At 33.3% G+C, this 21,654-nt stretch overlaps 2 protein-coding genes across 4 annotated transcripts in view; one reads left to right on the top strand and one right to left on the bottom strand.

Annotated features, from left to right (window-relative positions):
- Positions 1-21,654, bottom strand: part of LOC136847426 (uncharacterized) — a 440,119-nt gene that overhangs the window by 17,567 nt on the left and 400,898 nt on the right. For both annotated transcript variants that reach the window (XM_067119097.1, XM_067119098.1), the window contains exon 5: positions 12,710-12,874. In XM_067119097.1, the coding sequence (XP_066975198.1) occupies positions 12,710-12,874 (165 nt within the window). The remainder of the gene's footprint in view (positions 1-12,709; positions 12,875-21,654) is intronic.
- Positions 13,874-21,654, top strand: part of LOC136847428 (receptor-binding cancer antigen expressed on SiSo cells) — a 797,278-nt gene continuing 789,497 nt past the window's right edge. For both annotated transcript variants that reach the window (XM_067119100.1, XM_067119101.1), the window contains exon 1: positions 13,874-15,334. The gene's annotated coding sequence lies outside the window, so the exon portion shown is untranslated. The remainder of the gene's footprint in view (positions 15,335-21,654) is intronic.

Genomic DNA, 21,654 nt, shown 5'->3' on the forward strand with positions numbered 1-21,654 from the left:
GAAGGTTAAAGTTACCCATGATCGTGCCTCTGGCAACGCTATAGGACAGGCCACCACCGGGCCATGGCTGAAAGTTTTATGGGCCGCGGCTCAAACAGCATTATACATTGTACAGAAAACTCGATTGCGCCGAGGAAACGGGCGCATTTTTTACTTGTTTATTACTGTTATTAGTATCATTTAGTAGTGTAAAACAAATGGTTGAGTCGTTTGAATACCAAAGAATCAAATAAGGTCACTTTTAAAAGAAAGTGGTCTAAAGACAATATCTAGTACAGTACAACAGAAACAGATCCCTGTTTTCGAAGTCTAAAAACACTCAATGCTTGCACCGGCGAACAGTCCCTATGGGGCGCCCTCCAGCCCCGAGATCCAATCTTAGATAGAACAGCTTTCAATATTCCCGAAATCCCTTTTAGCCCAGCTACAAAGTGGAGGCACTCCCATGTCACGAGGCCAAAAGCATTTCACGACAGTATTTGTTGATGTACAGGCTGGATATTCCTTTTAACAGAATGCAGGCATTTATATTTGTGTACACACGGTGTGAATTAGCGAGTGCGCTTTGTACGTGTGCTTACGAATTTGCGCGCTCACACAAACTTACACACACATACACATATACACACACACACACACACACACATATATATATATATATACATATTTATATATATATATATATATATATATATATATATATATATATATATTTATATATATATATATATATATATATATATATATATATATATATATATATATATATATATATATCGATCGATGGTGTTTTCATATCTATAATCCAAGGCTAAAACTAATCATCATTAATGTCCAGCATTGGAGCAAAGTCTAGCACTTTGCCAAGTCATATATTTCTCTGTATAAAAAACACTGTCTGGTCCTTAAACCCATAATCTCCAACACCGTAGGGGGCACCACTTACAGAGTGTAATAATAAGTGGCTTGCTATAGAGGGTACTAAAGGTTCTTGAAAAGTCGTTTCGGTCTCAGCTGAGTTGCTTTCTGCGTTTTAATTTCTATTCGTTCTCTTTAGTCTTCTCCAACGCAGATGTCTACTCTCCTTAACTCTACATTGTTCCAGTTTTTACTTTCACTCCGGAACAACCCCTTTCATAGTCCCATATGGGTCTAGAGGTGTGAAAACTGGTTTTCCCATAATAATAATAATAATGATAATAATAATAATAATAATAATAATAATAATAATAATAATAATAATAATAATGATAATGCGTTTATGTACAACAGGAATTCATACCTTTATAAACTATAAACGTAACTTCTTTCTCTTGTTCACATGACTTCCCTTTACGAGGTTTGCCGCTTTGTGAATCCCATTCAATTATTGTTCGCTACATCATTTAATCTTTTAAGAAGACTTACGCGAGGAATTTCCATGCGAATTCTCTCATTCTTTTAACAAATCACCATTGCTGTTTGCGATCACTTGGCCATGATGATTTCTTACGGCATCATTGTGCTAAACGCAAGACCCGTTCGTACTAACAGAGGAAATAAAAAGCGAATGACGAAATTGCACTTAATTTAGTGATTTCAAACGTAGAGAAAGAATATTTATTGTTAAGAGAGGATTGAAAGTTTGAGAGTTTCTTGACTGTTCTTGATCAACCTGGTCATTACTTCTCGAACTTATTCTGTAGAAATCAAGAATAACAAATTCTAATTTTGTTCTACTTTTCCTCAGTTACCAATAGTCTCATTTCTTTAAAGAGGCAATCTGTCACTTCCTTTAGGTTTGAGTACTAATTTTTTTTCTTACTTTTTACTTATTTTCACCAGATCACGACTATCTTCAGAACACTGTGCTGTCCTTTCAAACATTCTTGTTGTGCAAAAGCTATAGATTACATACCAACGTGTAAATGCTATGGTTTACATACCAACGTGTATTTCATGAAGATATCATTTGTCAAAACCAAAAACGCGCTCAACGAGGAATACATTAAGACAGAAATTGGTCATGTATTGCGAGGGCCATATAATTAGTAACCCACCTCACAACTTCGGCTTGAAAGTCCCCTGTCATTATTACTTGTATCTAAGGTTCTAAGTGAAAGGATTTGGGAAATTCAACTTGGGGAATCATTTATCTTCCTGAGACTCCTTATATTAATACACTATTTATTGATTAAAAAGGATGTTGCTTATTCTTTGATGTCTTTAAGTCATCAGTCTCACTAAGTAGACTATAAAAGCGGGTAAAATGAAAGGGTACTTAGTGCAAGTTACAACTGAGGTCAAGTCAAACACATTCTCAGAACATAATGGGGCACTGCACCATGAAAACAAAGACTTGGTGCTTGGCCAACCTTCCCAAATAATTAACTAAATCAAAGTTAGTATCAGATCACCGCAACAGTGTGTAGCAAGAGCTTATGAATATTGTCTAAGCATCAAATTTATATAATGTATTTATGGAAATTTGGAAATAAACCCAAGAAACAATGCATCTTTGAAAAATATGCCAGCACGACCATAGTCGGTTTCATTTCATCTGTCCATCCACGAGTGAAGATGTGGCACATGCGCATGGGTAGCTTGGCTGACGATAGACGTTTCCGATATTTTCGCTCATTGGGATAGATATTAAACTATATACTGAATAACACATTTGAACGTTCCTATATACAAAGCACCCTCGCCCCTTCTTAAATAAATCATAAACATGCCGATTTGTATCGATAATATACCAGCACAAGCACACGAAAGACGAACTTGCATCCAAAAGGTACTCAGATAAAATACAAACGAATAATGAACTTTCAATAAATAATCATGACTGACCTCAAGGCTACACTTAGACCTATCCTCACCAACTATTCAGATCACAAGGTTTTTCCATCATTCAAAATTTGTTCTGTACACAGTTTCATTGCATCCATATACAAATAACTTTATTATGATACCAAAATAATATCTTCGTCCGTAAACTGAAAAATAACCTTTAATATTGTTTACCGTCAGAACATGAAGAATGGACCAATGAAGCTAGGCCTACAGTACTAATTCGCTGGATATTTTTATTTTACTGTCCTTCTTTTAACCACACATTCATTCCATTTCAGTCAAAACTACTTTTTCATTTTAACCTTTATTTGTACTTTCTATCCGAGTATCGTTCCAATGTCCAACGACTAGGCTAGTCTCATAGACAACAATATTCATGCTATTTCGAATATGAACCTACTTATGTAATTTTTACAGACCACTAAAATACCTTTTCTTCGCACTTGCATAGCCAGATGTCGTTTCCCCCACTGAAATCAAAAAGAATTATTTCAAGTTCGTTCGTGTTTGGCCTGAGTAGACTTGTTTGTTACAAGCTCGGTTTTCGTGTCTTGGTTATATCACCGATATAAATCGGCACGTTTATGATCTAAATAAGGTGTGAAAGTTCTTTGTATATAATATCATTTAGATGTATTACTGTAGAAATAGTTGGCATCTTTATCATAGTAAGCCTACGATATCAGAAACAATGACTTTAGAAAATCGAGGGCTCGCAACGCATGCCACATCTACCTAAAACCTACGTTGGCGAGTGGGCAGAGGGAATGAAGTAGACAATAGAATCTAGAATATGAGCCTATGAAAAAGGGCGACCTCGTCAGGAAATTCCATGAAATTAAACAGCCAAGTTTTGATCACCTGCTGCAGTAGGTAATACAGACAGACCGATAAGGAGAATAAGAACACTAAAAATACTGGTTAATAGCACGTCCTACTGAACGAGAGGGGAATAAATGTGTAAAGACAGAAACTAAGTCAATGGTGAGGAAACCCGAGACCAGAGCACCTGAGCCCTTGTCCATTCCCCCAACCTCCGGCCAATCCTTCCCACCCAACTACCGTCACCGGGCGGGCACTTAGCAACAGAAGACGAGACGCAAGAATAACGCAGTTATCAATTTTGTAAAACTCAGAGGAAAAAAATATACTACAGGATTCTCGATGTTAGACTTATTAAATTTCCCAGTTCTTTAGATATATCTATTTATAACTAGCAATTTTACTCTTGATGTAAAATTATTAACATACTGTATATATACAGTGTATATATAAATATAATATATAACTACAAAATAAGGAACCGTCAGACCTCACACATTTCTCAAACAGAAAGTCCCGATACCCTTATCGAAGCCATGAAATATGACGTTGTGTCGACAGTTTAACTTTTGGAAGCACCACTCCGTTACTTATTATCAACTACCAGCAATAAACAGTACATGGTTTGTTATATTTTTCTTACCGCCTTTCTCCGCTTTTATGATGTTCATTATTACACGTTACCGTATGTATATATATATATATATATATATATATATATATATATATATATATATATATATATATAAATGTGTGTATGTATAGTCTACTGGTTACTTTTTACTGGTAGACACATATGTAATTACAATAGCAACAATGTCCTCTTAACTTCTCGAATTCTTCGCGCTTTTTTTAATATGCTTGTCACTAGCCTTAAGATCTAAGTACAAGAAATTTAAAGAGGTTAAGATGTCCTGTAGCGGGGAACGACCCCTCGTCCCATAATCATAACGACGTCACGTTGCCGACCTGACCACGAGAGGGATAAAGTTTGCCCGCTCCTCCTACATTAATATACCTGTCGAGCCTCGATAAGATTATGGGACGCGGGTTCTTTTCCTGCTACCGGACATCATAACTGCTTCAAATTTCTTGCACTTGGATTTTTTTATATAAAAACAACAGTACCTGTATATACAATATACAATGTTACACATAATCTCAACAGCACTAATAACTATTACAAAATTATCTTAAGGCTTTGTAGTGGCAAACGTTTTAAAAAAGGCGAAAAATTCGAGAAGTTGACAGGGCATTGTGGCTATTACAATTACACACACACACATATAAATATATATATATATAATATATATATATATATATATATATATATATATATATATATATATATATATATATATATATATATATATATATATATATATATATATATATAGGGTTGTGTCTGTACCAATTTACAGCTGGGTGGGCGGCAGATGGGATGGAACCATGGACCATGCAGATGCAAGCCCAGAGCAATGCTACTAAGCTATATAAATTGGTGTCATGGAACAAAAGTTATCAGTTAAATGCAATTACATTCGTGGTACCATATAATTGATTACGCGTCTATCAACTGATGTATTAACAGACCATTAAATGGCTATCTTTAAGATGTAGAAATTACTGTAGATAGTTGCCTTAGTAACACCCCTTAAGATACTACATCACAAATTATCCTGTTAAGATCATCCGTGTTTGTAATTTCCTACTGCTGCAACCAACTTCGAATATATTGCCATTTCTCATTCAGATTCGAGATTAGCAATCCAAAATACCCAGTTTTAATTTCTTTCTGAAAAGAATGTAAACAAAAAACAATTCTCTGGCAATTTCTTTCCATCCACCGCAAAGCAATGGCGTCTAGTTTTATATTTTTAAATACATTTGAACAGTTACGTAGCTGTGAATTTGTTTGTCCAGTTCTTTGATGTCAAAAGTTCAACGAAGGTGCAATGCATTACTACCCTAATACTATTCTCCTTGCATTTTAATACATTTTTATCTGTTTATTAATTTACTAATTTATTTTTTCTTTTTTAATAAGTGGTATCTCTTCTTTCTGTATTTTCCTTTACGTCCTCTTACTTCTTCCTAATGAACGCCATGTATTCTTTGGAAGCTTGAATTCCAAGTCAATGGCTCCTGTGGGCTTGTTCCATATAAACAGGTTTCATCTACTGAATAATAATAATAATAATAATAATAATAATAATAATAATAATAATAATAATAATAATAATAATAACACTCCTGTGGGACATGTTCCATATAAACAGGTTTCATCTACTGAATAATAATAATAATAATAATAATAATAATAATAATAATAATAATAATAATAATAATAATAATAATACTAACACTCCTGTGGACATGTTCCATATAAACAGGTTTCATCTACTGAATAATAATAATAATAATAATAATAATAATAATAATAATAATAATAATAATAATAATAATAATAACACTCCTGTGGGCATGTTCCATATAAACAGGTTTCATCTACTGAATAATAATAATAATAATAATAATAATAATAATAATAATAATAATAATAATAATAATAATAATAATAATAATAACACTCCTGTGGACATGTTCCATATAAACAGGTTTCATCTACTGATAATAATAATAATAATAATAATAATAATAATAATAATAATAATAATAATAATAATAATAACACTCCTGTGGACATGTTCCATATAAACAGGTTTCATCTACTGAATAATAATAATAATAATAATAATAATAATAATAATAATAATAATAATAATAATAACACTCCTGTGGACATGTTCCATATAAACAGGTTTCATCTACTGAATAATAATAATAATAATAATAATAATAAATAATAATAATAATAATAATACTAACACTCCTGTGGACATGTTCCATATAAACAGGTTTCATCTACTGAATAATAATAATAATAATAATAATAATAATAATAATAATAATAATAATAATAATAATAATAACACTCCTGTGGGCATGTTCCATATAAACAGGTTTCATCTACTGAATAATAATAATAATAATAATAATAATAATAATAATAATAATAATAATAACACTCCTGTACATGTTCCATATAAACAGGTTTCATCTACTGAATAATAATAATAATAATAATAATAATAATAATAATAATAATAATAATAATAATACTAACACTCCTGTGGACATGTTCCATATAAACAGGTTTCATCTACTGAATAATAATAATAATAATAATAATAATAATAATAATAATAATAATAATAATAATAATAATAATAACAACACTCCTGTGGACATGTTCCATATAAACAGGTTTCATCTACTGAATAATAATAATAATAATAATAATAATAATAATAATAATAATAATAATAATAATAATAATAATAATAATAATAACACTCCTGTACATGTTCCATATAAACAGGTTTCATCTACTGAATAATAATAATAATAATAATAATAATAATAATAATAATAATAATAATAATAATACTAACACTCCTGTGGACATGTTCCATATAAACAGGTTTCATCTACTGAATAATAATAATAATAATAATAATAATAATAATAATAATAATAATAATAATAATAACACTCCTGTGGACATGTTCCATATAAACAGGTTTCATCTACTGATAATAATAATAATAATAATAATAATAATAATAATAATAATAATAATAATAATAATAATACTAACACTCCTGTGGACATGTTCCATATAAACAGGTTTCATCTACTGAATAATAATAATAATAATAATAATAATAATAATAATAATAATAATAATAATAATAATAACAACACTCCTGTGGACATGTTCCATATAAACAGGTTTCATCTACTGAATAATAATAATAATAATAATAATAATAATAATAATAATAATAATAATAATAATAATAACAATGTTCCCTATAAACAGGTTTCATCTACTGAATAATAATAATAATAATAATAATAATAATAATAATAATAATAATAATAATAATAACACTCCTGTGGGCTTGTTCCATATAAACAGGTGTCATCTACTGAATAATAATAATAATAATAATAATAATAATAATAATAATAATAATAATAATAATAATAATAATAACACTCCTGTGGGCTTGTTCTATATAAACAGGTTTCATCTACTGAATAATAATAATAATAATAATAATAATAATAATAATAATAATAATAATAACACTGGCAACAGCTTCTGACTATAAATTCAACCGACAGAAAACAGTCCCTTAAGATAAATGGCGCTGATAACGACTCCTTGTCTTCAATCCTATCTACTGAAATTTCCATTAACATAAACCTCGACAGTGCAATAATCCCGCTCTATAAAACCATCACCGGAAAATCCCGCAATACTAATTCTAGTATCGGAAAATTCCACCACTGGAAAAAAATCGCTGAATATTAATCCCCCTAATCCGATATTATGCAAACTGCTACCGGGATATTTCAATCAACGCCTCTGACATAATCACCTCAAGGTCAGCCTCCAAAATCATTTATGGTCTCTCGATCTCATTTGCATCAAAGAAGGTATTTTCCTGAATGGTATCATCTGGTCTTGATGAAGATTCCGCCTGGGGGAAAATGAAGTTCAGGTGAATCGACGAACAAGATAATTCCCATCGTAATTATTCAATTATACACCTGCGAATTACGTGGGTAATTTGAATGTGAGAATAACAGACGTCAATTGCGCTTAGTTGGAGCATACCTTCGCAAATTTTTAACTTACAAGATTTAAGTGTTAATTGCTTTTTATAGCCACGCGTAAGTTCCTCGTTGGGCGAGTGGGTTCCGTTCTCAGCTAGCACTCTGCTGGCCGCGAGTTCGAATCTCCGACCGGCCAATGAAGAATAAGAGGAATTTATTTCTGGTGATAGAAATTCATTTCTCGCTATAATGTGGTTCGGATTCCACAATAAGCTGTAGATCCCGTTGCTAGGTAACCAATTGGTTCTTAGCCACGTAAAATAAATCTAATCCTTCGGGCCAGCCCTAGGAGAGCTGTTAATCAGCTCAGTGGTCTGGTTAAACTAAAGTATACTTAACTTATAGCCACGCGTTTCACTTCTTAAGGAATAAAAAGTTTCCGAATGAATAATAATAGGTCATGTGGTTTCCATTGGCGATAAATCCATGTATCCTTCCCTGTGACATCCTGCTGACACATTCAACCACACAAATATACACTGGCTAAACATTACCTCCTTCCAGCTTCGCTGACGAAGGAAACACACGGTCTGTCACCGAGGCCAACACGTTCATGATTGGTCGTTAATTGACCAATCAAAAGCCACTTAGTGACAGCGATGTATGGGGTTTACGTTTCATCGAAAGTAATGATTTCATTATCAGCACACCACGAAATGTAAAAAAAAAAAATTAGCTTTACAATTTGCGCGAAACGAGTTTTACCAATTAATCTCTTCATGACTCGTGATGAGAGAGCTTTGTGAAAAGCTACAGTAATCCCTGTGACGAGCTCAGGAGAGCTTCATGAAAATGATTTTGTGGTTTATTTCGCACTGGTTGTCCGCGAATAGAAGCCCAGAGTTTTATGATTTATTTCCTCCAGCATTTTGTTTTGTATTCGTGTCAAATCAATGCCATGTGCCAAATAACACTCTTACGGTAGAAGTCAAGGAGAGGAAACTGAATAAAAGGTTACAATTATGAATGGAATGATATATGCATGTTCACACGCAAACACACACACACACACTCATACGCACATACACACACCTATGTATGTATATATATATATATATATATATATATATATATATATATATATATATATATATATATATATATATATATATATATATATATATATATATATATATATATATATAAGTGTGTGTGTGTGTAAGGTTACATTTATAAATAGAACGATAAATGCACATTCACACGCAAACATACACACACACACATATATATAATGGAACGATATACGCATATTCACACGCAACACACACACATATATATTATATATAGATAGATAGATATATGGGTAGATATATATGTGTGTGTGTAAGGTTACATTTATAAATGTAACGATATATGCATTTTCACACGCAAACACACACATATATATTATATATAGATAGATAAATAGATATATGGGTAGATATATATATGTGTGTGTGTAAGGTTACATTTATAAATGTAACGATATATGCATTTTCACACGCAAACACACACATATATATATTATAGATAGATAGATAGATAGATAGATAGATATATGGGTAGATATATATGTATATGTGTTAAATGCATCGTTCATTGTTTCGTATACACCAGGTGTTCATATATAACTAAAAAGTATATTCTTACAACGTTGCAAATAATCTTCAAAACTGTCTTTTTAAAGAGATCTGCAGAAAAAAAAACAAAGCAATCAGTTCATTTTGTTTGCTTGTTGTTACCAGGATTAAGCAAAGAGTGATGTCTCAGTTTTTACAAACATGTTAACAAATGTCTTCGGTTTCATTTGACTTCTTCTTGTCAGAAATTCTTTGTCAATTTCTTTAGCTATCTAGAGCTTTATTACTTCGGAGTAATGGTCATAGAATTGTCCTCAGGGTCACAATTGCTTTAGGGGGTGTAAAGTGATATTTTCATTATTAAATATTCAATGAATTAAGAAATATCCTCAGCACGTGGCAGGCACTGTTGCAGGAATAGTTTTCAGGTTACTATAGCAAAATCTGGTTAACAGATATAGATCAAGCAATCACATTAAAGGATAGGTAATTCTTCCACTAATAAAAATGCGAGATGAAAAGGAAAAAAAAAATAACAACAAAATTGTAGTGACCACATAAAATGACATGTTAACAAAGCAGTAAAATAAGGAAAACCCGAGCATAAAACAAAAATCAGTAATCACAACAAGGAATATCTAAAATTGAGTAATAAAAAAAATGTGAGTAAAACGAAAAAGAGTTGAAGTAAAAATAATGAAATCACAAAAACCAAAGTTTCCTACAAAGAAAACTAAGTCAAGAAAGCAGCAAAAAAAAAACTGAATAAGTGAAAGATAAATAAACAAATAAACAAATAAATAAAAGCAGTGCAGGAGCGCAAAGGAAGCTGGACTGAAAGCAGAGGAGGCAGTACAATAGATATTGGATTAGAAGGACTCGGACGGGGATTCGAGAAGGATTAGGAAGGGATTGGATATAGAACGAAATGTGATTGGCGATAGCCTTGGAATCGCAATATCCATCACAGATATATTTCTAATGGACTATAAACGCTTCGCGTGTATTTCGCGCTAGTGCGCGTGCATACGGGTACCGTTTAACAAAGATCCATAAACTGAATTACTCAGGTTAATCATTTAGAATATTATGGCCAAAGTAGATTTAAGGTGAGAACAAAATTATATTATGGTTTTATGTATTTTTAAAATTAGGACGTTCGCAGCCAAAATAGGTTTGAGGTTGGTAAAGGTAAAGTTGTATGATTGTTTCATATAACTAACCTAAAGTAGACTTTAGGTTGGTTGAATAAAAACTACAATGTGTAAGCCAGGGGAAAAAATATATTATTTCATTCTCAACGATGGCAATTTGCTTTTTTATTTACGCCTGTCAAAGTAAATTAAGTGTAAAAATAATATCTAAGTCTATGTCATCAGAAAAATTTAGCATTTTATTTTTTGTTTCTCATTATAGCAATTTATTGATATTCGGATGTATAATATATATATATATATATATATATATATATATATATATATATATATATATATATATATATATATATAAACACACACACACACACACACACACACACATATATATATATATATATATATATATATATATATATATATATATATATTTATATATCAATCCAAACAGGTCCTTAAACACTTCTTACATTTCTAGTATTCTATTAGAAATATAACTTTTGCAAAAATATATAACTATTATCATAATCTTTTGATGCGAGAATTAAAAAGTAAGAAAAGTAAAAACTGGATCGGATCACATCATTATGCTACATTATGCATGGATTTACGGGTGAACCTTAATAGGATATTTTCGCACAGAGTGGGCAGAGCCCCAGACCTGGTTAACAGACTTAACCTATCAAATAGCAATTTGAGATACTAGAACGATCTGTTGATTTTTTATCTTGTTTGTGGATCAGCATAAGGTTAAATAGGGAATGCATTAGGGGACTGAATCAATTATCTTTACTTACAAATGCTGAGATAATTTGAATAATCTATGACTCACACTGTCTTCTGCAGGTTCTTTCGGTAATTATTATTTATCAAAGACAGCAAAGGAATGGAATATAAAAAAGATTCCGGAAAATATGGAGAATTGATCTACACAGTGTGGGTCTCCGGAAACAGGTAGGCGAATTTATTATTTCTCGTCGGCAGAATATGCCTTTCACAGAGACAGAGAGAGAGAGAGAGAGAGAGAGAGGTGGAATTTGCGGGGAAGGGCTTGGGACCGGGGGTGGGGGAACTGAAGGCACCTTTGATATTATTTATTAAATTGTAATCAGTGCGGGGAATTTCAGGACAGAGAAAGCAACGAAGAACGGAAACATGTAAGTTGCATTCATGATTAATTGACGGTCGAATCAAGAGAAAATAGTATAGAATTTATTATAAGCCGAAAGATTTTGTTACAGAAACTGTTACGAGTAAATAAACAATTATGAAGGTTTGAGACATTTTTTTTAACGGCTTTAAAAAGTTGGATGCATTATGTTGTTGAACCTGTTAACAAAATAAGTTAATATGTTATTTGCATAAAACAAAATTACATTTAGTGTAATAATGATTATTACCATATAATAAATCTTCACATTTTCATACGAAAAAAAGCCTTGAAGGTCATCAACTTGGCTGAGATTTTTCTAAGAGCCGAATTTGTGCAAAAAAAAAAAAAAATAATAAAAATAAATAATATAAAAAAAGCTAGGCGAAGTAAAAAACAACATAAAAACCACAAAAAGTTGTAATATCAAGTGGCCCACTCACCCTTCGGCGAATTAGACGACCTGATGACGATGGGTCGCTGGTCCTCTCGCTTCCATTTGATTTCGGGGGTCGGGTACCCTTCGGACACGCACCGCAGGTTCACGTTGTCACCTTCGTTCACCGTCGTGTCCGATGATGTCAGGCTGTAGATGATGTCCGGCGGAACTGGAAGGGGTAAAGGGAAGCTGAAGTCAGTTTTGTTCATGAAATTTGTCATTCCAGCTCAGCAAGAGAACCCAGGTTCGATTCCCGAGTGAGCCGGGACACTTCAGCTAAGTGCTGGTACATCATTTATGTCACTGTTGTGCTAAGCAGCGAACTGTGTACTTGGCAGTTAGTCAGCTTAGCTCGTAATTACACCACGGGGCCCATGTATATGCGCGTACACACACACACACACACACACACACATATATATACTGTGTATATATATATATATATATATATATATATATATATATATATATATATATATATATATATATATATATCCTTTTTTCTCCTTATATTCATCAAGGCAAAACTAATCACAACGAATAGTAAGTAATTGTTAGTATTTTTGGATTAAAAGTATATCTTAGTTTTACCAGACCACTGAGCTGATTAACAGCTCTCCTAGGGCTGGCCCGAAGGATTAGACTTATTTTACGTGGCTAAGAACCAATTGGTTACTTAGCAACGGAACGTACAGCTTATAGTGGAATCCGAACCACATTATAGCGAGAAATTAATTTCTATCACCAGAAATAAATTCCTCTAACTCTTCATCAGCCGGTCGGTGGAATTGAACTCCGGCCCATCGAGCGACGGTCTGAAGCTCAACCGACTCAGCCAAGGGAGAGATCAGTATTTTTTTTTGGAAATGAGGTGTGAGTATATCATAGTTTTGGGCAATTCTTGGCAATGAAATATCCAGAAAATGAACATTTGGGAAAATTAATTATGCCATTATCTCTTTATAAATAATAAAATTTAAGTATTCTTTTAAGTATTGGATATTTTAAGTATTCTTTTAAGTATTGTATAATTATGGGGTCTTCCGCAAAAGAGAAAGGTGAAAGCGTTAATGAAAGTCACGTCGAATTCAAACATCTGGCAACTCGGTAAGTTTCCCTCAAGGCGGAAGAGTTGCGATTATCGTACTAAACTAAATTTGCGTCAATCAGTCTGAAATGGTTTCGTGAAGGGTGAACGTCGTTCTTACTCCTCTATCTCCTTGAGTTTCGTTTCGGTAATAATTCCGGTCAGTTTTATGGTAGTTATTGTGCTGATTTCGGTGATAATGCATGAATAAACTAGTGGCAACTGCTTATGTGTTAAGCAAACCATTGGTACGGTAATAGGAGAAATGTGCCGGGCGAAAGGTAGGCCTAATTGAAACGGCTTGGTACGGAAGATGCATGTCAATAATTTATGGGAAATCAACCAATAATTTTACCTTGGCCATAACAAATCACCAAGAAATAACTCGGCAAATATCCATTTACTAATACTAAGGAAACTGAAGAACAAAATAATTTTATGTATTGAGTGAACTGCCTTGATGACGTGGTACCATGGCGGCAAGTGCAGGAAGCCACTTTTATAGGCCTAGGCTAAGATTAATGTTTATAGCATCCATGAAAGGCTTCACGATTTGAAGATAATATAAGACACTGGAAATAGGAGAGATTCAAACATGCGCATCAAGTGTAGACAGTTAGCAGTGGTACGTATCTGTCAAGTTTCGGGATTGATAGATAAGGACACTGTAAGCACCCAGTGGTCAACTAATGTGTTTCAAGTTAACCCATCACGGTCCAGCCAGTGACGGACAAATCGAAAGATCCCGTAAGGTAGTACAAAAAGAATGTTCGCACTAAGAAGCCTGCGGTAAATTATGTGCTCAAGCATAAGTTTTGCAGTTGCTTAAGTTCGTGGCAGTGTTGCCGAAACGTATAAATGTGGCTTCCGGTGTAGAAGTTTTCTTGCACTATAGTAGATGATCAGGTCTAGAGAAGTGGCGTTTTCATTTTACGGTTTGCCACACTAGGTGTGGAAAAAAATTTCCACGCTCTTTTTAGGAATTTAATGTGGTCATAAATTACTTTCTTATATTTCGTGATTGGCTGTCATTTGCATATTTATATACATGTTTATATATATTTATATACATGTTTATATAACAAACCACCAATCCCAATGACCAACTTAAGCAAGAAACAGTTAATCATCACACTTCGATACTCCTTGGTGTTTGGGACTAACTAGTGTTCATGAATACCGTATGCATGAATCATTTCAGGAATCCTGAAATTACGAATGACTATATGCTTTGTTTTCTAAAGTGCAAGACTAGTGCTGCTTCATGACACTAGGCCTAACATTCAAGATTTGCAAATGCAATGCCTAGTAAATTACGGTTGTGATTTGGCCAAGTATGTTCAAATTTATCCACGAAGAATGGTACAGGGGACATTTTTTAATAAATGTAAAGGAGGAGGCCGCATGAAGTCTCGAAAATGTTCAACGGTCAAAACGTGACAAAACTTCGGCTAAAAGAAAGCGTACACTGGAACGCACAGTACTTTGACGTGCCAGATGGGTTAGAGCTTGCCAAGAAGGAGAATGATGATAGGATACCTGGTGAGTACCATTTGTTACCTTTTACTTGCTTTGAAAAGTACATAGTAGCTATTATTACGCTGTTCTTAACCGCTGAATGGGTTCTGGGTAGGGTAGCTTGTTGGGAAACCTTTGGTCGGTAGGCAGAAGGAAGCTGCGCGCTAGGCTTAGGGTAGTAAACTTTTTTGTTTTGAGTGGCGAAAACGAACAGCCACCAACTTGAAAACAGCGTTGCATTACTTTGGCTGGTGATGATCTGCAATTCAATAGTTGATATGGCTCTTTTTGTAGATCTACAAATTAATGCAAATGAGGTAGGCAGACATTAAAAACGAGGTGTCCACGATAATCACAATGAACAATATTTGATAAAACTTATTTTTTCTGTTCAGTTAGACAGAAATGCACATACGACTATGAATTGAAATGCCCATGTTCGCCATAGCAGTTCATGTTGCTGTTTGATTGGCAGTGGTATAAACGTACAAAATTTAGGCCATGTGACTGTGTAGCTTACTGTAACTACAGTGTCTGTTTATTTTCCATTTTTTGTGCCCTTTAATTTGTATTTGATTTAAAACAGCATTTTACTTACATCATTGTTAAGACTAATGCCTGTTTTTGTAAAACTAATAGTGTTGTCGGTGCTCGCGAATGAAACCCCACTGAACTCGTTTACTATTCTTAAAAAAATACGAGAATTTCGGCACGACTAGATATCGTATCTGTTTACATACACGAAGCGGAATCTACCACAAATTATGCAAATAAAACATAATTAAATATTTTTACTACCAGTTTACATGTTTATAAATTAAGTCACACACACACTCTTGTATGAAAGTAAATTCTTTTATCACAGCCCTAAAAGAATTTCTATTAATGTATTTCAACAAGATTATGCGAGTACTTAGTGGCAAATAGTTTATGCATACAGCAGACTAATCTAGTTTCTCATGCATGCCATCTATGTTGCCATATACGAAATGCCGGTAAATTTCACATTTTTTCACGCCTTAAATACATAAATACATTAATTAAATATGGATTATAAATCATAATCTAAACCAAATGACTTATATAATTATATGTATACAAGTACAAGTGCTCAATTGTCACCATATAATTTTGAAACAAAAATGGATTTTTTTTTATTACTGCTGTTTTTAATTGGCCCTATGATTCCGTAAGCTTGAGGATACCGTTTTTTTCTCTTATTAGGTGGTGTAATCGACGATCACGTGCAAATTATGTAGCAACAGCTGCTGCCACTAATATTCCATGCTCATGTTTTGAACATCCTCGAAGCCTCAAACTCACTATACTTTGTTTCAACCCATCTGGCCTCGAAAAATTAACTTTAATTGACATAGGCCTATAGCCATGGCAAAACTGTGGGATGTACTTGCCGCAAACGCAGTAGAGAAAAATGGTAGAGGAAAGACACGAGAAAGAAGAGCAACGAATACTTATGAGAGAGACGAGACGGAGAAACAAACGAATACAGAGAGAGAGAGAGAGAGAGAGAGAGAGAGAGTGGGGGGAATAACACACGAATGGAGAGGGAAAGAGAGAAATAACGGCGATCCCATTGTCTTATAGCATCACATTATAGGACTAGGCCTAGACGTTTTGCAGACTGTTGATTAAGTGACGAAATTCAGTACTTTTAACATAAAAATGTTAACATTAAATAATATACCCTACCCTTTCATAAGTTAATGCTCACCGGAAAGTGAGTAAGATTTTCAGTTAGGTTAAGCTTTTTCGTCCCACTTTTCTATCCATTATTATTATTATTATAATATTATAATAAATTATATCTGCACACCGCAGAAAAACCCATCTCTGAATGCGCCTCTAATAATAGACATTTTAATATCCCTTATTTGGATTAACAAATGGTTTTCAATGGTGTTAAGCTTTTGCTGTATTTAGCAACATGAAGGGGAATGGATTTTGTACTTAGGCCTAGTCTGATTGTACCTCAAACCAGCCTTTCCCACTCATAATGTCTATCAGTGGCAACAAAATAGTAGACTGATTCTCGACGATGGTCATAAAGTTTTCTGGGTTAGTAGCCAATAAATTCCTTGAAGTGAGAAAAAGCAGAAACTTATTTCAAAAACCATTAGGGTCACCGAGAAAGTATTTTGAATGCTCATATAGGATAAGCACATTGATAATACATAATTAAAAAAAAAATTAAATCAGTCTTTTTGCAATAGTTTATATATCGGTAAACACATGGTTTTCATAAAATACAGCCCGGCTTTGTTAATAGCCAATTTTCTAATGTTCTCCCGCCAGAATTTTAAAGCGCTACTGTAGCATTACCCTCCCCTCCTAGGGCTCTATGTGTCCAACCCTGTTTACTCTTATGACATGATTTCTGCTTCAATTCATACAACAAGCAATATATGGAAAGTTAGTATTGAGATTAGCAGGAAAGAAATACAATGACAAGTATGTAAAATCCGGGCTAGAAAGGAATCTTGAGAGTGCTGACTAAGCCAGTCATGTATTTTTTACAATTTATTCACTGCTTAATGACTTTCATCAATTAAAGAAAAATTTGAGGAAAAAGACATAACTGAAACATGTATATTATACACTGGAAGTATGGACGGGGTTTATACTCAGAGAAATCGTAACAAACCTAAGCAGTTACTCAAGCCTGTAGTACTGTTTCCTATTACATAGGCTGTTAGTTACAATATGCCCATGACAGTCGCTGTTAAAAAAATGTATTGTGCAGTCAAGTCATGTTGCATATGTAATGTAGGCTAGTTTCATACACTTTAGAGGAAGCTTGCGTAAAATATATATTGTTAATTGATAAGAAGAAGTTTTACATCAGAAAAGTGCAGACTGCCACATTGGGATAAAAGCAATAGCAGTTCAGTTTCAGCTGAAACTCTGAATCCGAAAAGTCAGGTAAATTTCCGGAACATGGCCCTTCGCCTTCTCTGGTTGTTCGAATATGCTGATCAGTATTTCTTTCTGGTAATTAGTTTTTATGTCATTATGGCCCAGTATAATTGTATTGACCCAAAAGGGCGTACTTATCATTAAAGTTATTTTTGCATTTTTAGTTTTCTGTAAAAGAAAGCTATTGTGCCGGCTTTGTCTGTCCGTCCGCACTTGATTGTGTTCGCAATTTATTCTGTCCGCACTTTTTTCTGTCCGCCCTCAGATCTTGAAAACTACTGAGGCTAGAGGGCTGCAAATTGGCATGTTGATCATCCACCCTCCAGTCATCAAACATACCAAATTACAGCCCTTTAGTCTCAGTAGTTTTTATTTTATTTAAGGTTAAAGTTAGCCATAATCGTGCCTCTGGCAACGATATAGGATAGCCACCACCGGCCTGGTTAAAGTTTCATGGGCCGCGGTCATGCAGCATTATACCGAGATTACCGAAAGATAGATCTATTTTCGGTGGCCTTGATTATACGCTGTAGCGGATATACAGAAAGCTCGATTGCGCTGGAGAAACTTCGGCGCGTTTTTGACTTGCGTATAATCCCGTGTCTTCCATACAAATAAGTGCTTTGGTAGGAATTTAAAGTCTATTTGTTTATTTTCGAATAAGATGGAATTTAAAAGCCAATCAGCAGCGGATAAAATGAGCAGTGTTACCATGACAAACTGTTAATGAAACAGTTTTCAAATGACAGAGCAGCTGACACCGACTATAGACAAAACTGGAACTAAACCAGAAAGGGGTTCATTCAAACCGAAAGCGGTTGTTCATTTCCAATTACCGACCCGACATGAGGTATCCAATGAAGAAATCTTCATTAGCCCTACATTAAATAGGATTTAGACGTTGGAGAATGTTGATGATTGCATGTTTTTCCTAATATTCAGATTAATTGATTCCAATTTCGGTTAAGATACTTAAAGCTCTCTGCTTGAAATATTGTGTTGACTTCGGCGGCCGAGCTATTTTACTTTTGGACTTGAAGAAACAATTTTTCATAGTCTCTTAAATTAGTAGAATGTTTAATAGACAGAAAACATATCTGAGGGGGAAATTTGGGTTAATAAATAACTTTCTTTAGGATTGCCAAGTAATTATGTGAATTATAACGATGCTTTTCGATGTGTAACACTCAGCCACTCATGATCAAGCTGCTGACTCCAGTAAAAAGATAGATTATAGCACACACACACACACACACACACACACACACACACACACACACACACACACACACATATATATATATATATATATATATATATATATATATATATATATATATATATATATATATATATATATATATATACTAAAGGACCTCATTCAAACTGGATGGTAACTAATGAGTTTTTATTCAAAAGTTACAAGCTTTCTTGGACAAACAGTCTACATTATCAAGTTTTGTACGGATACTTGATAATGTGGACTGTTTGTCCAAGAAAGCTTGTAACTTTTTGAATAAAAACTCCATTAGATACCATCCAGTTTGAATGAGGTCCTTTTAGTAATTCTACTAATGCACAGAACAATTGTGTATGTCAATATATATATATATATATATATATATATATATATATATATATATATATATATATATATATATATATATATATATATATATATATATATATATATGTGTGTGTGTGTGTGTGTGTGTGTGTGTGTGTGTGTGTGTGTGTTTTTTGCATTTATTATATATATATATATATATATATATATATATATATATATATATATATATATATGTGTGTGTGTGTGTGTGTGTGTGTGTGTGTGTTTTGCATTTCGGTATGCACTGGTTAGCACATATGGACTGCTAATTTATTTGTTGTCTACGAAAAAATAAATGCAAAAGCATTTTACAAATGCATACGAAGACAAGCAGATGCAAGAAAATATCGGCATAAGGCCTACCGTTATTTTCTGGTGTAGTATAACAAGCTTTTTCACTTCATGACTGATTAATATATATACATATAGGCTATATGTATTTGTATAAATATATATATACGTACATACATGTACATACATGAAAGCACTTGGTCCCTCGTTTTTTAATTTTCTCCTTTCTGTGGCTTTCTACGTATATATTAATCACATGCAGTTTTGAGACTATTAGTATTATATATTGGCCTATATATACATATATATATATACATGTATATACACACATGGATACACACACACACATATATATATATATAGTGTGTGTGCCACTTCCTTAAGAAGTTGACTCTTAAGAAAATGACACAAGCATCATGGCCATATCCACATTCAAATTATTGAACAATGGCAAAAGCCCTTGGTCAGAATACTTTGTAAACACTAGTAGCTTCATACACATACACAGAAGGCTCACCAGCAGCGTGTCAAACCCACTACATATTGTGCCAGTCATCATATCTGGAATGCATTCCTTGGCTTCCTAGGTGTTAAGACCCTTTCTTTCCAATATATACCTCTTTTATACGATCTATACATCCCCCTTCGAGGTCTTTCTTCCTAAACTTCCAAATTATATGATGTTTTCACCAGCCTATCATCCTCCATTTTTTCCCATTGACTGAATCAGCTCAGAACAGTGATCCATCCTTTCACTTACGAGTATACTATTAACCCCTTTATCACTCTTGCGTCTCTCCACAATTCTCACCATTCCAAGACTTCTTATTGAAAAAAATATGTAAATAATTAATGCCACTGATTACTGAATTATTATTATAACCCCATCTCACCCATATTACCCCCATTAGTTCTATCATATTCATTCTCTAGGTAAAAGTATGCCATATGTAGCTTTTTCCCATTACTATCCAACATCTCAGATAGCTAACGCATTACAAGCACCCACCTAAGCCCATATATATATGCATATATATATATATATATATATATATATATATATATATATATATATATATATATATATATATATACATATATATATGTATATATATACATATATATATATATATATATACATATATGTGTGTGTATGTATGTATGTATGCATGTATCTGTGGGTGTGTACGATAGTCACCCGTGCGTAACAACCACGAATGCATAATGCCGCCCCTTGATAGAAACTAAAAGAACTATTTTGATCGGTGATGCGTATGGTTGTAATAACATACATATAGCCTATGCTGTATGTACACTTACGCGCATAGCCTATATACAGTAGAGTGTGTCTTGAAAAAAGCCTAAAAGAAGTACAGATCTGCAGTAGGTCCCTTAATCCAGGGAAATAGAGGAGGGATTTTACGGAAAGAGAACGTGTTATCTGCTGCATCACGGAGAGAGAGAGAGAGAGAGAGAGAGAGAGAGAGAGAGAGAGAGGGAGAGTGGGGAG

Source organism: Macrobrachium rosenbergii, chromosome 16, assembly GCF_040412425.1.
Source record: "Macrobrachium rosenbergii isolate ZJJX-2024 chromosome 16, ASM4041242v1, whole genome shotgun sequence".
Lineage (NCBI taxonomy): Eukaryota > Metazoa > Arthropoda > Malacostraca > Decapoda > Palaemonidae > Macrobrachium > Macrobrachium rosenbergii.